This window comes from Nymphalis io, chromosome 8, assembly GCF_905147045.1.
Source record: "Nymphalis io chromosome 8, ilAglIoxx1.1, whole genome shotgun sequence".
NCBI classification, from domain to species: Eukaryota; Metazoa; Arthropoda; class Insecta; order Lepidoptera; family Nymphalidae; genus Nymphalis; species Nymphalis io.
Window position 1 is genome coordinate 2,011,407 of NC_065895.1, and position 19,683 is coordinate 2,031,089.

The 19,683-nt window shown below is 33.2% G+C and overlaps 2 protein-coding genes across 3 annotated transcripts in view; both read left to right on the forward strand.

Annotated features, from left to right (window-relative positions):
- Nucleotides 1-2,342: 2,342 nt before the first annotated feature.
- LOC126770211 (tumor protein p63-regulated gene 1-like protein) lies at nucleotides 2,343-11,164 on the forward strand. Of its 2 annotated transcripts, XM_050489473.1 has the most exons (6): nucleotides 2,343-2,620; nucleotides 4,052-4,265; nucleotides 4,961-5,137; nucleotides 5,298-5,423; nucleotides 7,381-7,514; nucleotides 7,828-11,164. In XM_050489473.1, the coding sequence occupies exons 1-6, from the start codon at nucleotides 2,428-2,430 to the stop codon at nucleotides 8,025-8,027; spliced, it is 1,044 nt and encodes a 347-aa protein (XP_050345430.1). In that variant the 5' UTR covers nucleotides 2,343-2,427; the 3' UTR covers nucleotides 8,028-11,164. The 2 variants fall into 2 exon arrangements, with proteins under 2 accessions (XP_050345430.1, XP_050345431.1); XM_050489474.1 differs by lacking the exon at nucleotides 5,298-5,423.
- An 8,128-nt stretch (nucleotides 11,165-19,292) lies between these two features.
- Nucleotides 19,293-19,683, forward strand: part of LOC126770155 (hemocytin) — a 55,423-nt gene continuing 55,032 nt past the window's right edge. The window contains exon 1 of the mRNA XM_050489347.1: nucleotides 19,293-19,425. Coding sequence (XP_050345304.1) covers nucleotides 19,340-19,425 — 86 coding nt within the window. The 5' untranslated portion in view covers nucleotides 19,293-19,339. The remainder of the gene's footprint in view (nucleotides 19,426-19,683) is intronic.

A 19,683-nucleotide genomic window follows, 5' to 3' on the forward strand; every position in this document is an offset into this window, starting at 1 on the left:
GCGAAATATATTAGTGAGCTTATTATTATTTTTATTTTAAGCTTTGTTAATGCAGATCGATCATAACTGTGCTTTCCGCTTTCGATAGAAGATAATAACGATATAGAATATAATATACATTACCTATATTTTAATTTTACATTCCACCAACCCGCATTGGAGCAGCGTGGTGGAATAAGCTCCAATACCTTCTCCTCAAAACGAGGAGAGGAGGCCTTTAGCCCAGCAGTGGGACATTCACAGGCTGTTACGGTAATTTTACATACACAATTCGGGGCGCGATAGTTACGATACAGAGCCACGGCATATTATCGTAAATATGCTTATAATGAAAGTGCAAATAAATTTAACAATCTTGAATGTGACGGAAGCAAGCATACTATAGCATTGGTCACATAGCGATGTAAGGAGTCTACTTGTAATGAAATAAACTGTTACTGGAAGAAACTTTTTTTATGTAAAAGGGGGGCAAACAAGCAGGAGGCTCACCTAATGGAAAGTGATTACCACTGTCCAAGGATACCTGCAACACTGAAGTACTTGCAGGTGCGTTGTCAGCCTTTAGTTGTTTTTGAGTAGGCTTTTTTCTTGAAGATTTCTATGTCATAACGTTTCGAAAAAGTCGTCAGGAAATATGGTTCTGCAGGGTGGCTGTGCGAGGCAGGAAATGCTTGAAAAATAGCGTTGTAGTAGTTGATTTCCAGACATCGAGATGGTATGGAGGGAATTTAGAATTAAAGACGCGATGTCCGGTGGTGAAATCCAGCGCCTGGGATTGAATGCGATAGAAGATGCAATGTGCCATCTCTCCCGCCCAGAGATGAGATCAGTACTCCATGTGGGGCTGAATTTTCGCCTTGTAGAATTTTAGGCGAGGAGCTGACGTGAAGAACTGTCTACCTTGTTGAGTAAACAAAGCTTCTAAAGATTAATTTGGCTTCACCTTCCAATAGACCGCGGAAACTAACGTCCCGATACTGGATTTGGCAGCGTGGTGGTATTCTCAAAATGAGGGGATGTGACAGAAGGTGACATTTTACAAGTCAAAACGCAAACTTGTATCGTATTGGGGTTGAGTTGTACCAAATTTGGTTGGCCCCAATCTCAGACCTTGGGTAATAAGCACTTGTGATTTGAGACACAATTATACTCATCGATGTGTTCTCGACAAATATTAGCTCGGCCGGTGTATAAGATGTCTACAGTGCTGTCGTCTGCCAACATTGAATATTGCTAATTTGCACATGTCATTAATATCCAGAAGAAGCAGAGTAGGTCATAACACAAAACCCTGTGGAACACCAGAATTGACGAATTTTAAGTAAGAGCATGCATCGTCAACAATGACCTTGATGGTCCGATCTGGCAAAATTGGTGATCCATTGCATTATTTCCTGGAAAGCCCAATCAAAGACTTTTTCTATGTCCAGACTAAAAACTTATAAATACGACAAATTTTACTACTAAGGTTACATTAAAATGCTATTACGAAAATATCTACTTGTTTTTGTTGATAATATATATATGGAAAAAATATTTTTCCCGAGTTCTATTTGTTGAATTAGTATGCTATGGCACTGTATAATAAATGTATGAAAGTTTTGAATACTAACTGAAATATAAATAAAATCAAGAATTAAACGAAAATACATGCGAAATTGTATGGGCGAGCAAGCGACGTTGTGTGATTTGACGTCACGCATCGATTGGTCGCTCCAGAAAAGAATTTTAGAACTCGTAACTTTAAAACATTTTAAAAAATCATTTTTCCAGATATCTTAAAAACAGTAAGTTTATCTTCCTAATTCAGCCAATATCAATACGATACATATTTACGATACATATTTCATAAATATTATATATGAAGTAAAATGAACAAATAAAAGTAAAACAAAAGAATGCATTAGGTACTCAGAAGATATAGAACAAACATAAATCTTGTGTGAGATCCAACATTTAAATAAAAATGTATGCTTATTCATACATAAGTTTATTCCCAATTTTACATAACATAGATACATACATTTTACATAAATATCTTCTTCATCCATTACGATTTTAATAACTCGTAATAAATTATACTATTACCTACTATTACGGGTCGAAATTGATAAGTGAATATGGCAATTTTTACTCATAGAAATTGCTTTAAATATATATGATTTAAGATTATAATGTTTTTTCATAAATAAACCTACTAAAAGTTACTGGAAAGCTTGTAGCAGTGACATTAAATTATTATATCTTAACTTTCAATACAACAGAATGTTGATTGCGATTGTGTACAACTGGCATAGTAAATACCATTCGACAAAAAACACTCGAGATAATAAAACGGCAACACTGAATTTAAAACTTCATTTCATTATCAGCCGGTCGATTATTTACGCATACAAGTTAGAAAAGGTAAATATTTAAGAAAATACAATGGGTGATATGTTGGACGAAGATCTGGAATTTCGTGGCGGCACTCTGCAGCTATCGTCGGAAAATGTTAGTGCGGAATCTCGGAATGCTCAACAGCAAGGAAAATCAACTACAAATACATCGAATACACAAGTAAATCCTTCCGTGTTATCTGGTGCAGATTCTTTGACTTCATCATCTTCGTCATTTGCAGGTAAATAAGTCTATTGACTAAATAGTTTTTAATATTGTAACATAGAATGTATGAACTTGTATGTTTATAATAAACCAACAAATAACATTTATTCCAAGTAATTTCGTTATAAAATTCTAGCTATTATACGTTTACGCACCACTGCAGTTTTATGTATACATTACTGAATTAGTATAATAATTTTTCTAGTAGTAATAAGTGTTGCATTTTATTTTTCGTAATTAAAAAAAAATATTTTATTTGTTGTCTACTTTAAATACAAAGACTTTATTATTTTTAACACCCTTCAAATGAACCATTATTTAATGAGATAATCATTAATTATTATGTAACTGTCTAAAAAATCTAAATGTCTTTATACAAAAAAAAAAAAAACATCTTGAATCAATACACTGTATTTTATTTTGCTTATGAATTTACATAACAAATCAAGATAGTACATATTATAAAATATTTATATTTTGTATATTTTATGTAATTTAGCTATTATATGACCAATACTGGCAAAACTGTTAAGGAAGTTGTATACGAAATATTATATTATTATAACATAAAACAGCGTACTACTATATACATGCATGCATTACAGAGAAATAATAACATTATTAAAATGTTAAACATTTGGCAACTATAGATAGATTAATTTGCAACATAGTATTAAATTAATCAAAATAAATTAAACGATGTTTATGCATTATCTGCAAGTAATAATTGTTGCTTAAGTTATTAGTTAGAGTAAGTAATGTCAAGCTCTAGCACTAAAAATAGCATTCCTGGTTGTGTTGTCTGATTGTGGTAATAATATACATGTTTTGTTTGTTCTAAGAGAATATTTTATTGAATTAAAAAAAAAGACTTACTAAATTTTTAGTGTAACATAATATTAAAAGAAAAATTTTATATCAGTTATTATTTTGTTGTAATATATTTGTATTAATTATTTTTTTGTGTTTAAAAAGCTATCACTATTAAAAATAGATTAAAAATCAAATTATAACCCATTTAAAAAACAATTTTTTTACTAGTGGTCATTTTAACCCTTACCTGTCTATGGAATTGTTGCCACCCCACTGAAAATAATAACATTCAGAACTGATAGCTACAACTACTGTTACAGACCTTGTGGAAGGTCTATGATAGCATATGTAAAAATTTTAGCAATCAATGCATGCGTGCAAAGTACATGCATATATAGTTTAACAAATAACAATGTATATTTGTATAATAAAATACAATTTATTGTATCAGTACATTATCCTGGTACTAAGAGTGTGTGCAAAAATTTCAGTCCAATCAATTAGGCGTAAATAATTTAATATTTTGTTGTATAAGTCTTGACCCTACTGCTAATGTTAAGTTTAATTGAAGTTTCTAAACATATAAAATAAGCATGCCTCTATGTCTTATAAAAGTTTTTATTATTCCGAATAGATGCCAGAGGAACAGAGAATCCTACTGCTGCTCAGCAAGAGGCTGATCCAGTCCAAACTGTTTACCCTCGGTATGATGTTCCATTTAACAGTGAAAATATTAAGGACTTCTTTACGTTCCGCAAAGGAGTAGTTGAGAATGCCATACAAGAGTGCATTACGGGATTACTGTTTCCTGAAGATGGTGAATATTTAGGTTCCTGGTTATTGACAGAGTAAGTAGATATTTTATGAATTTTCAATTTTTTTCAATAATAATAAGTCAAAAGTGCCTTTATAATATTCAAACTACATATTTTGGCCTTATAAAAATTGCTTAGCAGGTTGTTAGTTAAATACTGATTTCTTTTTTTCATATACATGTAAGAAGAAGACACAGTATTATTTCACTAATCACCCTCTAAATAATATTTGTAATTAAAACTGATGTTGGAGCTGATAATGACAACAAATATTTTTTATCGATTTTACCGATCATTCTTATCAATATTTTAATTGATTGTTCTATGAAAAGCCAACTGTATGATACAATTACAATAAGCTGTCAGTATTCAACAGTATACAGTACAGTATTCAATCATGTTTTTTTAAATAACACCGTCTATTTAAAACGCACACAATTCTGATTCATATATTTGAACATTTCACGGATAAATGGGTAATATAATAATTATGGCTATTTCTTACATCTCTAGAGTAGAATTGAAGGTCTTAATACTAGTTACACTTTTTACTTACCAACGTTAGAAATTATTTGCTATTTGTATTCGGAAAACAGAAAATATAAATAATATTACAATAGGAAATAGCTTTCTGTGTGTGCGACATACATGCTTGTGTCTTGTTAGTAGTTATTCTTACTGTTGTAAAATTTAAATTTTATTATGAATATTTATAATTTTGCTTTCAGGATCACACTATGGGATAATGAGAAAGAAAGAATCGTTCTCTTAACCTCGAGATTAGTTATGACTATAAAATATGACTTCATAGCGATGAAACAGTTGGACTTTAAAAAGACATATTTAGACGATTTGGACACCATTGTGATCGGGGAATTGGTCTATCCACCATCATCTTTAGTACCGTAAGCATATTTATATAATTTTTATTAGTCACTTATTTCTAATTAATATTTGTTAATGTAAATTATTTATTTTTTCTAAATATTTAAAATATTTTACATTAAAAAAACTATTGTATGTTCCTTTTATAGCTTATTAAATAAATAATTAATCTTATTGTAGACGTCTTAACGGTATAGCAACGGGTGTGACGACAGTCGTCAAAGATTGCGTCATAGATCGCCTGTGCAGGCGGCCAAGTACCTCCGACGAAACTAAACTGTTCGATTACAAGTATTTTGAACCTAGGTACTTTCAGTTGCTGTAGACGCTGTCGTGATTTTTTTTATATAATGCATATGCATGGCACTCTCATAAATACATAAAATAGTACATTTCAATATTCATTTATCTCATATAAATATATATTAATATTAATGCATTTTATCGAATCGAAATGTTTGCATTTCATGTGTTAAAGAGCTAGTGTGCTTTTTGTGATATTTATTATTGCATGATTATTTAGCGAAGTTATATTTAAGTCTAGTCTGTATATATTTTATTGATTTTATACTTTAACACAGAAGATAAAGATTAATTCGTAATTTATAACTTTAACGGCTTCTAATTACTAAATTAATAAAATTATTTTAGCATGTAAACGTTTGATAATATCTATTGAGCGAAATTGGTAACATATTAACGGTTATTGCATTCGAAGAATACATAAAACTGAACTTATCGTATATAATCGAGTTAGAAGTATTAAATTATTAAGCTAGATAAAGTCGTAATACTTTATTGGAGATTTGCATGCAAAATAAGCTACATAATTTAACACATCTGTATATATTGTCACTTTAATCAGCGAATAAGTAAATTGTCTGCCACTTTGATCTAGTGTCTTGATGTAAGGCCGCAGACCCGGAGGTCCTGGGTTAAATTTTCAGGTCGGCCAAAAATTTATTGGGTTTTTCTGTCAGAAAATTTTCTGTAGCAGCCCGGGGAAGTTGGAAGTGTGTATACTGCCTCGGAAAGCACGTAATGCCGTTAGTCCTGCGCCTGAACTCTTTCCGGTTGTGACCGATTGCCATCCCATCGGATTATGAGAGTTTGTCTCAATGTCTATTATTCGTGATCTACTATGACGCATACTTTGACGTGTGAGAAAGTAATATTTCATTGATTAATTTGTTTGTTCATTATGTTCAATCTCTTTGGGCGCGAATGCCTTATACCAAGGAATTCGAAATGCGAATTCGAACGTGCGATGAATATGAAACGCACGATCATTTTCAACCAAAATATATTTGATAATCAAATAAAAAAAAATCGAATATTTTAATAATTCGCAAAATAATTATTTTATTTTTAATTCTTAGTATAAAAACTTTCAAAGACATCTTAAGGACTCTAAATTCTAAACCTTTATAAGTAGAAAGATGTGCAGTGATGATTGATTGATGAAAAAGAGTCACTATTGAGTTCCTTGCCGGTTCTTCTCAATAGAATCTACAATCCGAACCGGTGGTAGCTTTACATTAAATTTAATCTTGTAAAATTACTCATAGTGCTTGTAAGAGTACACTTGAATACAATATACTTTGATTTCGTAGTTGGTGGCGCATTGATGCTGTTAATTGTTTATTATTTTTGCTCTGCTATTGTCTATAGGCAAAAGTTAACACTTAACATTGGGTGAACGATTTTATTTACTTCCTGAAATAAATTTAAAAAAAGAACTTGGCCCGTCTCACCAGTTACTTGAAGCATGTTATCACTTATTTATTGTATTCATTTTAAACACTTTTCGTTTATTTGGCACTAGCATTAATTTTATTTATGTTACCTAGTTTTCCTATGTATATAAATTGTATAGTTACTGATACAATAGTCTAGCTCTATGGTGAATTTCTAAATCCGTTCAGCTATTTAATCGTAATGATGTGACCAAAAATCTTATAATAATAAATATTTTAATAGTCTTAAATGTGAAATAGGCTATAACACTCTTTGTTTGAATCACGACTAAACTATTGAACCGATGTCAGTTAATTACCATAGAGCTGGTTTGGGACCAGGGTAAGGATTTTTTGATGTATGCTATGGAAAAATACTGGATCTAACATTTGACATAGACGAAAAGCTAGTTTTAGTTAAATTTGAAAATGGAATATTTAAAAAAGAAACAGTTATTACATTAAACAGCTATTACTATATGATTTGAAAATGGAATGTTCTAGTAAATTCTCCATAACTATTACAGGGAACGAAACCTTCGCGGGGTACGCTTGATGTGGAACAAAGGCGAACCTCTGCCGATGAAGACGGTTTGGAACCCTTTTAGTCAAGACGTACCGTTCCTGACCTTCGCTTCTCACCCCATCTATTGGCATAAGGGTAACATTACTAACTTTAAAATGACAGAGCTATTAGAAGCAATTTATCATCAGGCTTTATTGTTGTTTTTTTGACAACTGAAATAAGTATATACAAGACAATAATAAAATAGCTAATATCATGACCCCGTAGAATGGTGCCAGGAATGGTTGCTAGCACCCTTTGAAACACGATCATTGTACTTATATAAATATACTGTTTGGTGGTATTGAAGAGTGGTACCACCCCATATCAAACTATATCGTATGATCACACCTGTTAATCAAGCAAATTTTTATGTTGTATAATGTATATGTATATTTTTTATCCAAAGATGGCGGATTAGAAGAAAGATCTACCTATGACATGGAACTTTTTGCTCAAAAATTGCAAAGGGCCGTCGAGAATATGACATCCCCGTGTTGCATACATCATTCCCCGATCGTCATACAAAGTTATGTAGGTCTAACATCTCTACTCCACAACAAAACGAGCATGGGATTCTTCAAGGTGAGAGGTAAATTTAGTTTTTAATAATATTCAATAATTTATTATCTGTATTCCATACAATTTCACATTTTACATAGATAATAAGGTTATTAAAAAAGAGGCTTGCATAAACCTAAATTGAGTACTAAATAATTAAATTTAAACAGTATTTATCTTGGGCAGGTTCTGAATAATTTTGATTAACTAGTTAAATTTAACGCAAGCTCATTCGATTATAGCTATTTATGTATTCGTATATGGCAACATTTTGTCAATGTTTAGTATTAGGCCATAAAATAATTATTGGGTCAAGAAGACAATGTGACAAGAAATCATTCTTAATATATAAAAGTTTGGTGCAGATTTAATGGAACTTAATTTAGATAGGTTTACTTAAAAAAAAAAAACATATTTTAATTCTTATAATATGATAATAATATATAAAGTTCCTTTTTAAGGTGTGTTCTATATGTCTAACATATTATATTCGATAAATGAATTAGGTATATTATAAAGCATGCACGGGAATATTATAAAGCATAAATATGTGCGTAATGAGATGCATTTACTATTTTAGTGTTAAGGTAAGACAAACCGAGAACAGTGTGAATGTAGTATTGTGGTAACAATTAAGCAACTATTATTACTTAAAAGCCGAGATGGCCTAGTGGTTAGAACGCGTAAATCTTAACCGATGATCGTGGGTTCAAACCCGAGCAAACCGTGCTTAATTTGTGTTTATAATTCGTCTCGTGCTTAACTTAAGCTTAACATGCGTTCTACCAATCCGCATTGGAGCCGCTTGGTGGGATAAGCTCCAAACCTTCTCCTCAAAACGGAGAGAAGGCCTTAGCCCAGCAGTGGGACATTAACAGGCTTCGTGTTAAAGGTCTGAAGTCTCTGGTCGTATCTGGCTCGTCCACCCATAGAATTATGCGTGTGATATTTTTGCTTTATTAAATCTCCTTCTTAATGGCTTAGTCTTCGTTAAGGATATCGGTTAGGGAGACGTCATCATAATAATTATATATTGTAATAATTATTAACTTCAACAATCAATTGTATACAAACAAAAAAAAATATATAGACTTATAGAATTATCCTTAAAACGGAACGTAATTTTAAAGATATATATGACAATACTTTTATTTCACATAAAAATAACATTTAAGATATATTCATATATATTATTTTTAATATTGATACGTATAAGTACAATATAATATATTTCATTTATTATTAATAATACTCACAAATTTTCAATATTTCTCGCGTGATTTATAACGAAACTTCATCAAATTAATGTTCTGCGTAACTGGACTCGTGTTATAAATTATTGAGTATTTAATATTACAATATGAATATATTCGCAATAAAAAAAACAGCGATTTCATTATTTATATATTCCTAATCCATGTTTAAACTTTAGTCATTGACGTGACATATTATATTGTTAAAAGGCATTTTCTAGTATAATGGGAGTAATTGTAATTTTAGTTATATAGTATATACTATAGCATATAGGCTATGTATTTGTTAATATATTTTCGGCGATATTGAGTCGGCGCCACACGTGTGTAACGCGTCTCATATTCGCAGACATTTGCGAATATACCGATTATTCGTGAATTTTGTTAAATAAATTGTTTACGTTTTTATATTATTCGTTCAATAAAGAGGATGTAATTTTTTAATGGAATACTTGGGCTCGATAAATGCTTTAAAATTGAAATTTGTTTATATATATATTTATATTTATTGTCTCTGATTCAAGTCAAATTTACAAATCGATTGTCTATCAACGAAGTCACAAATCATATAAAAAGATACTAAATTTAGACCTTCTTTTGTACGTGCCTAGTTACACTAGCTTACAGCAACATAAAGTTTGTTGATTAGCACCATAATATCTGATACATAGGTGGGTACCCAAATGGATAACGGAAAGCCTACCAGTAATTCATAAACAACAAAGTTTTAGTCTCAATTCATGTGTGTCGTCGACCTTACTTAGGAGTAAAATATTGTTTAGACGTTTAAATAGTTATAAGTATTAAAATATATACATAATGTTAATATTTCTTGTTAAAATTAGTTATGAAAGAGTTATTTCATTGATTGTGATATTTATTATTTATTTATTATATGCTCTTACGAATGTATATAGCGAAAATGTATGTGGAAATATATGTTGTAGCTTATAATTTTGAATTAAAGACCATTTCGAGAGAATTCGTTCAAAGGATAATTATAAAATTGTCAGAATATAATCAACAATAATCCGTTTAATTATTTATTTTATGGTTCTTATTTCAGTTTTACTAAAAAAGGTGCAGTTGGTTTTGATAATATTATAATTAATGAGTTTCAATTTCACTTTTGTGTATAAGTACGTTATTATGTATTGACAATTAATTGACAAGCTTCGGGATGACTTCGTAAAATATGAGTATCTTGTATGTATTTATGTTAATATTATCACATATTAAAATTAAAAAATAAACAATTAATATGTATTGTTATATATATTCTGACAATTGACGACAGACGTTGCACAACAGATTATCCACAATAAGACGTACAATGTTGAAAAACATTCTCTTTTGGTGGACCGGTTGGCGTGGTTGGTAGATACATGCCTTTCACGCCGAAGGTTGTTGGTTCGATTCCCACACAGAACAGACATTTGTGTGCATGAACATGTCTGTTTGTCTTGAGTCTTGGTGTAATTATCTATATAAGTATGTATTTACAAAAGAAAAGTAGTATATGTAGTATATCAGTTGTCTGGTTTCCATAGTACAAGCCCTGCTTAGTTTGAGATCAGATGGCCGTGTGTGAATAATGTCCCAGTATATTATTATTACATTAAGTTAAGTTAAGTTATTTAATTAACAAATCAAATATAATTTTAAAGAGATAATTAAATGTATTGTAATATAATTATATCAATGCATTTAATTTACACATTGAAGAACTTCTATTCAAATAAATTATATGTTGTTAAATGTTTTAAAATATGTATATTTATATAATATATAATTATAATTTGTACGTTATCTATGTATTAGGAGCGGTAAAATGATAAAAATGAAGTCTTCACAGGATGTTGTTATTATTGATGTAAATAATTTTAAATAATATGTAGCTTTTGCATGAGATTATCTTTAATATTATTAAAATTACTAAACTACATGGTTTTTCAGAGATCTAATTATTTAAAGTAAACGATCGGTGGAAACTTTTGCTATTTCTAGCTTTTTTTTGTGTATGAATGTCTTTTTTTATAAAATATATTATATAAAAAATTTGGCCTTTATTGACGATTAATACGAGGCCTAAATATCATGTGACACTAGGATTATGACCAATATAATAATCGTGACAATTCTAATATTTGCTTTGCATGCTGTTTTCGATTTTAGTAACATAATTCTAAACGTTATTAATAAATACATTTTCATAAATAAAAGTCGTTTCATTTTATCCATTGGATGAATAATTATTTACTTGTAAAAAAAAGCCGGGATGGCCTAGTGATTAGAACGCGTGAATCTTAATGATCGTGATGATGATTGTGGGCTCAAACCCGGGCAAGCACCACTGAATTTTCATGTGCTCAATTTGTGTTTATAATTCATCTCGTACTTGACCGTGAAGGAAAACATCGTGAGGAAACCTGCATGTGTCAAATTTCATTGAAATTCTGCTACATGTGTATTCTACCGCTGCTCCAATGCGGGTTGCATTGAAGCAGCGTGGTGGAATAAGCTCTAAACCTTCTCCTCAGGCTGTTATTGTTGTGTCAGTTTTCTAATATCTAGGTAAAGTCAGAAACTAAAGCGATCATCAAAATTTATACTTAACGCTTATTGTCCTATGGATTATAAATAAGCAATGGTCGAAATCGACTAAAATTTATTAAACATACTAAATATAAGAAGTTTTGTTGCTAATTTTATTACAATATTATAATGAATAATTTGTTTTTTCTTTTATATAGAATACGAAGGCGGACGAGCATATGGGCTACCTGATGATAAGTGGTCACCAACGCCCTTAGACATTGGCATTGTAAGAAATGTCAAACATCGCTTACATAGCCAATGCGCCACCAACCTAACTGGGAACTAAGATTTTATGTCCCTTGCGCCTGTAATTACACTGGCTTACTCACCCTTCAAACCGGAACACAACAATACCAAGTACTACTGTTTTGCGGTAGAATATCTGATGAGTGGGCGGTACCTACCCAGACGAGCTTGCACAAAGCCCTACCAATTTAACCTAACCTTGTACTGTTTTATACTTTATATAGCATTGATTTTAGCAGCCTACCTATTTCTTTTTGTCGCTGGAAAAACGCGTAACGCATTTCTACCCCCTGAAGTGGACCCTTCTACCATTTCTACGCCCCGAATATCGGAATACTTATCTTATTATAATCGGATTTATATATTTATTTAAATTATTAATAAAAACTGTTAGGCATTTGTACGATAGGTTAATAAAACCAGTGATTGTCTATGGAATTATTTTTATCTCTATGATACGACAAATGGCTAGGGGTGTGTAGGTTATATTTCAAATGCCCATAAAAAATTAAATATATAGAATATTAATACATTTTACAAATGACCAATTTTAATCAGAATAATCAAAATCATTGAAATTCCAATCAACAGGTAGAGTCAAATCATTCCAAAATGTTTCTTCTAAATTATTTAATGTTAAATCGTATTCATCTTTGCATACTTCTCTCACATATTTAATATTTTTGATCCAAGATAGATCAATTATGTCTTTGTCCAGAATTGTATCTGGTACGTTTTCTTTTTCAATATTGCAACATTTTGAATTTTCGGACGATCCAATATTATCGTTGAGGTTTTTCTTAACGACTTTTTCGCAGTTTTTCTTAGAATTCGTCTGTTTTCTTTGACGTTTCTTCTCTTTATTAGTAACCTTTGTCTTAGATTCTTTTTTAATACGAACTGTTTTATTTTTTCGTTTTGCATTTTTTTTATCTGTAGTTACATCTATTTTATCTTGTGTATTTTTTAAAGCTATCATACTCGAGTCATCATTATCATGTTGGAGGGAAACCATACAAATATTACTCAGTACTGTGACATTTTCTGTGCCGTTATTATTTTCGACTTTATCATCATTATTTTTATCTGTAATGTTTTTTAAAACATTATCATTGAGTGAAGCATTTGAATTTTCTAAATTATTAAGGTTGATATTACACGTTGTAACAGCCATGGATGTTACTTCTGTTTGTATAGCAATAGAATTATCTTTGATAAGCTCATCATTATTAGCATCAGCTGTATCTAGTTTTGTCTGATCAAATTCTCCTTTATTTAAGTTTTCTTTGCAAGGATTTATTGATAAATTTGAAAATGAATCCGTGTCAATATTAATTTGTGCATCAATACAAGAAGAAACTTGGTTCTTGCATTCATTACTAGCAAAATTATCTACAGCATATACTTTAAGAGTATTTTTTTCGATTATATCTTCGCAATTTGTGATTGTGTTTACAAGTTTTGTTGATAAGCTATTATTCGTAATTGTTATATCAATTTGAATGTCAGAATTATCATTAGGAACTTTGCATAACGTATTCTGTTTGATGATACTTTTCATGAATATAGTCAGTTTTTCGATGACCTGAAATAGTTTCAGTATTATTATAATTTTTTGGTAAAATAATAATTTTTGGCTATAATGAACTGCTCATGTTGGTAAAAGATAAATTATACATAAAATTAGTCATTTTAATTTTTTTTAATTTATTATCTTTAACTAAAATTAATCGGACATGATTTTATCAAATATATGTCCATTATTGGACAAAGGCTTCCCTCAAGCATTTCCACAATAGCCGGTGTTGCGCCACCCGCATCCAACGGCTTCCCGCGACATTTAGAGTATCCAAATATAAATAGTTACGAAATATTTCTGTTAATTTTAACGCACTACGTCACCAAACGGAAATAAGATAGCAAAGTGTTGTGACTCTCAGTGGGCCACGTTCCGCCTTCTGTGTGACAATATGAATACTCGTAGACCACAAAGCATCACCGTCATACCAGCGTTACGTCGCCGTCTTGCCCCATTTCAAATACATTATATGCACAAAGTACTAAATGTAACAGAATGAATGACATTTTGGCAGACTCCCAGAAAAAGCTGACAATATCAGAGAGGGCTCCGCACAGGCTTGATCGCTGTCTGTTGCTCTGATGTCTGTTTATATGTATACTGTGTGATGATGTGTATATTGTAGGAATATAGGAGGGTAGTAGTGGGAGGAAGTGTATTTAAAGGAGGGTGGACGGTAGACAGTTTGTTAGTGTCGTGTTGCTTGAAAATGTCTTCCGACGGGGCGTGGCCTAGCGGCGCGACTTGATCACGTGATGATCATCGTGGTGGGGAATTGCCCTGCCGAGCTCATCGGCCAGCCGGGTTGGTTTCACACACATCTGCTTGGACTCTCGGTGGTGACGGATATCTCCTAAATAATATTCCAGTTGCTCAGTTTTGATTCCTTTGTTCTATTTGTGTTTATTGTTGTATAGTTGTTTTGATTTATCTCTTTTTAAAAAACCTATTTCTATCTTGATTTCTAACATCAGAAGTGGGTTCGGAACCTCATGTGTTCTGATACGCTCAGCTTCCTGAAATAGGACCGTTGGCTATGCAAATTAAATTAAAGCAGTTGCGATTTATTTTACTACCCTACGGTAAACCGTTCACCTCCACGAGGGGCGCTGCCGCGACCTCGGGTAGTGGCTGTGACTATGGTGGAGCATCGGGATTTTGCGGCATTGTCTTCGCCAAGGCGTTCCGTGAGTTCTGCCACGAACCACGATGCTAGTGCGACCGATCGTATCATTGATGCGATACGATCTATCAATACTTCGGTGAGATCCAACCAATATTTTTATATCTCTAATTTCGACATTGATATGTGGTGCCAGGAGGTAAATCGTGCTAAAATTTAGTCAATGGAGTGATAATGAGTGTTGGTCTCGCATTGGTAATTGTGTTCTGAAGCATGTACTGCGCTTTTCGATTGAGAGTATAAGGAAAAGATTGAACTGGCCCTACTAGTTGGTATTTATCGTTAACGGCGACTTGACAGTCGCTGTTAGTGGATAATTTTTATTAGCCACTGCTAACGAATGCGTTGATATTGTGTCCAAAGTTACTCAAGACTGATAGATGTGTGGGTTTTTCGATTAATTAAAAGAAGTGCCTTTTTAGCCATCATAACGAATGCGTTGATATTGTGTCCCAAGTTACTCAAGACTGATAGATGTGTGGGTTTTTCTATTAATTAAAAGAAGTGCCTTTTTAGCGATCAATATAGAAAGCTTAGGTCGCACAATTAGCAAAGGTCAGGTTAGGCCGAGTCATGAGAAGGTGCGAGCTTTGATTGACTCAGCCGCACCGAAAAATGTAAAGCAACTTTTACCAGAAAGGGAGTCAACTTTCACTGGGGTGCCGACCAACAAGCCGCGCGTCAATACTTCATAGATTGCCTTACAAGTTGAACGATATTGCCGTACCGTACTCAATATGGTCCGTATTGAGTGCAACCACCGACAGCAGAAGTGGCCTGCGGTTATGTGGAAGTTACAACTGACTCTCAACATAACAAAACACAAGACGACGCGATACTCTGCCTTGAACTTGCTCATAGGCGTCGAAGCGGCTACACCGCTCATACGCAGCTTGATACGGGATGTAGCTCTTGAAGGTTCCAGTGGTAATCGGGAAGCCATTCGTGAGATGAGTCGTCAGAGAGCGTTTGAACATATATGTGACAATCAAGTCAGGACGCCTACGTTAACAGGAGACGTAAGCCAACTCAAACCTTTGAACTACACTCCTTAGTATTTGTTCGTAAGCAGGCGCAGTACGTTGCGAGCAACGCATTGATGTCTGCGTCGTGCAACCTCCATCCGGTACATTAGAACACAAAGGTAAACTGATTCGTTTTACCTATGATTCTGGCGCTGAATGCTCGTTAGTTAAAGAAAGCTTTGCAGCCAAGTTTAGTGGCAAGCGTTTTAATAATGTTGTTGCTATGACCGGTATTGGTCAAACACGAGTATTCAGTACGGAACAGATTCTGTCTTGTATTGTGATTAACGATTGCTGTCTCGCAGTGTTATTACATGTTTTACCCGATAGTTACTTACGAAGTGACGTCATGATAGGTTGCGAGATTTTAATTCAGGGTTTTGCTATGAATATGACGGCGACGGAGCTTTGCTTAACAAAGACTTTTAGTGTAAAAACACAGTTATACGTTTTGATGTCTTTGTACTTTACCCCTAAAAAGGTAGTGTAGTCAGGAGTGACCGAGTGGAACAAGGCATTTTCGTGGATATTTTATTGCAGATTAACCATCACATTGGGACGTGTGCAAGTAGGATAGCTGTGTCGCAATCGTATCATCTCTGGAACACTAGCGCCATCTGTCGGCGCTCGACGGAATCAATAATTCATCTCTGGAACGCTAGCGCCATCTGTCGGCGCTCGACGGAGTCAATGATTCACCGGCTGAGCGGCGCATACGACACTTCTTGTGCAGCGGCCGGACGGAGCGGTCGAGTGTTGGAGCCGACGCGCGTTCCTGGATGTGCTGCTGAGCGCGGTCGGCCGGGAAGTTGGACTCGTGTGTGCGGGGACCTTGCCGGGTGGTGAGGATGTTTCCAAACGGTCGCTGTGAGCTGCAGCTGCTGGCTGGCTCGTATGGCGGGTCGACTCGGGCGGCTGCGGAATGTATTGTTCCGTGGCGTGGGGAATGGACCCCTGATGTTTGTGCTGCTTTCTTTGATGCCTCGGGGCTAAAGTAAGGCAAATTTAATAAGTTGATACGGTGAGCGTTTGTCTTGGAGTGTATCGGACACGCTACTGTAGGATCCCTGAGCTGAGGATAACCATTTGTCTTGGAGTGCATCGGACTGTGGTTATCCTCGGGAGGTTGGGCGGGGATAACCAGTTGTCTTGGAGTGCATCGGACTGTGGTTATCCCGCGGATAATTGTGGGCCTGTGATAACTGTTGTCTTGGAGTGCATCGGACGCGTTATCACAGGAGTGACTTTGGCCTGGGATAATTGATATCTTGGAGTGCATCGGATTCGTTATCCCAGGTAATTGAGTTGCTTCGTTTTGAATATATCTTAGAGAGCATCAGACATGCTATCCTTGTGTGTTCGACAACTTGACTTTGTGGGTCAGCTTACTTAGCTTATGATAGCTATCAGCGTCGACAGCATTGTTGATTCGCAATATGCAGAAAAATCTGCGGTTTTATTTTCATGTTACAGACGCAGATACTGAAGAAGAGGAATTAACTGCCGGTGTCGACCTGCGTCCTGGTGTTGTACAGCCATTGAAAGAGATCAAGCCGCAACAAGGACCCTCAGGAACACAGAGATTCTCAGAACTAGCTGCCTCCACTGTGAACGAAGAAAATCCCCTGCTCTCCGTCCCAATCGTGGAAACGGATCGTGACAATTGAAAATATAGAAGCCCGGGGACGGTCTTCTGTCAGGAAAGGCCGTGTAGGAATATAGGAGGGTAGTAGTGGGAGGAAGTGTATTTAAAGGAGGGTGGACGGTAGACAGTTTGTTAGTGTCGTGTTGCTAGAAAATGTCTTCCGACGGGGCGTGGCCTAGCAGCGCGACTTGATCACGTGATGATCATCGAATTGCCCTGCTGAGCTCATCGGCCAGCCGGGTTGGTTTCACACACATCTGCTTGGACTCTCGGTGGTGACGGATATCTCCTAAATAATATTCCAGTTGCTCAGTTTTGATTCCTTTGTTCTATTTGTGTTTATTGTTGTATAGTTGTTTTGATTTATCTCTTTTTAAAAAACCTATTTCTATCTTGATTTCTAACAATATATTATATTTTTTTAGCCTCTTCATTCATGTTATGTTAAAAAAAGCTGGAGACGAGACCTACTTGGCGAGACCTGACGTCATTGATGCATTGTGATTTATATGTTGCCAGTTCTTCAATAAACATTTGGGCGTCTTGCGCAGAAATCGGTTTATTTTTATAAATATAGTCATCCATCTTTAGACTTATGACCATAAGGCTCGTGGCTATTGCTTTCTTCTAAAACATAAACATATATAATTATTTTCATTTATTAAATCACCAACAATGTACACGTAAATACACGAAAATACAGAGTTGACAAAATAAAGACAAAAAGGTACCTCAATTATTACAAGTGATATCTGCATGAACAATAAGGCATCAGAAACATTATAGCACAAAAAAAATCTAAACATAAGAAAAATCTAAATTTCGAAACACTAAAAATATTAACGACCCCTTGACAAGTGGTCGAGTGGACAAGGCCCTACTATTTAGTACATATATTTTGATCTGGAAGATAAAAAAGACTAAAGATTTAAAGTGGTAATAATAATAATGTCCCTACCAACGTGTATGCGAAATTGCCTGATGGTCAGTTTAGTAGTTAAGACGTGAACAACCAAACAAACTCATCGTCGCATTTATAATATAATACAAAAGGATATTCATTAATAATTAGTCATATTTTGAAAATTAGGTACTACCGATGATTCGCTTAGTAATTTGCAATATTTTCTCTTAATTATATCCGAGAATTCAGTATCAGTAAGGAAAACTATTATTGCTTGACCTTTTTATATTTATGCTTCAACAGTTAGATGATAAAACAAACAAATATAAAATAACACGAACTGATAATGTATTTAACAAGTTATATGAATAAAAACCCAACGTTTACGTAAATATAAGCATTTTCAAAATGCGTCATAACTAACGATTTAATTTTAGCCAACTAATTCTATACTTAAAATAAAGTATTAAAATTGAAAATCCAACCTCTTTTGTATTTTCGCATTTATTTTTCCTCCTTTTTTTAAAAGGCATCCTAAATTCTTAATGCGTTTTAATAATAAGTATTCTTAATTAATTAAAAGTAATTCTTGAAAGTAATAAAATATTTTCAGTGTTACAAATATTTTGGCGCCTATTGGTCTTTACTTTTTTTTTTTTTTTAATAAAAAATGTACAAGGAAAACTTACATTCTGTCACAAATAAAATTACGCGTTCTAATATAAACAGATAAAATTAAATTTAACGAGAACTCTTCGCAAATCCTGTATTCGCAGATAATTTTCAGTTATCGGGAGGATTCAGTATATGAATTTCCTTTTTATATGATAACACTTGCATTATATTTAAAACGTTTAGAATTCAGTATAGCTTGTGATTTACAAGCTAACAATCGTTTCATAAGCTGCATATGGAGAATTAATTAAGATGAATTTATATACTAGTGTTTTTATATTACTTTTTGATATATATATTTGTGAAGCTGGTTATGGCGCAATACCTCCAGAACATGCGTAAGTATTTAATTTTAATTCTTATTAATATATTGATTTTTAATTAGGCTTATTAAATACTTTACTATTTGAATTGAGATGTTATTTATTTATTACAATTACAAACATTAACTGCAAAATTATATTTTTAATTATAAGATAACACCAATCAAGTTTTGCATTAAAAATGAACAAGAAACTGAAAGAAAATCAACATAATAACACCAAAAAATAAACAAATTTCGTAGTAACGCTGATCAAAATGGATTAAAAAGAAAT

Coding starts and splice junctions, on each gene's coding strand:
- LOC126770211 (XM_050489473.1), top strand. CDS start 2,428: ATGGGTGATATGTTGGACGAAGATCTGGAATTTCGTGGCGGCACTCTG. Junction 2,621..4,051: donor ATCATCTTCGTCATTTGCAG/GTAAATAAGTCT, acceptor TATTCCGAATAG/ATGCCAGAGGAACAGAGAAT. Junction 4,266..4,960: donor GGTTCCTGGTTATTGACAGA/GTAAGTAGATAT, acceptor TTTTGCTTTCAG/GATCACACTATGGGATAATG.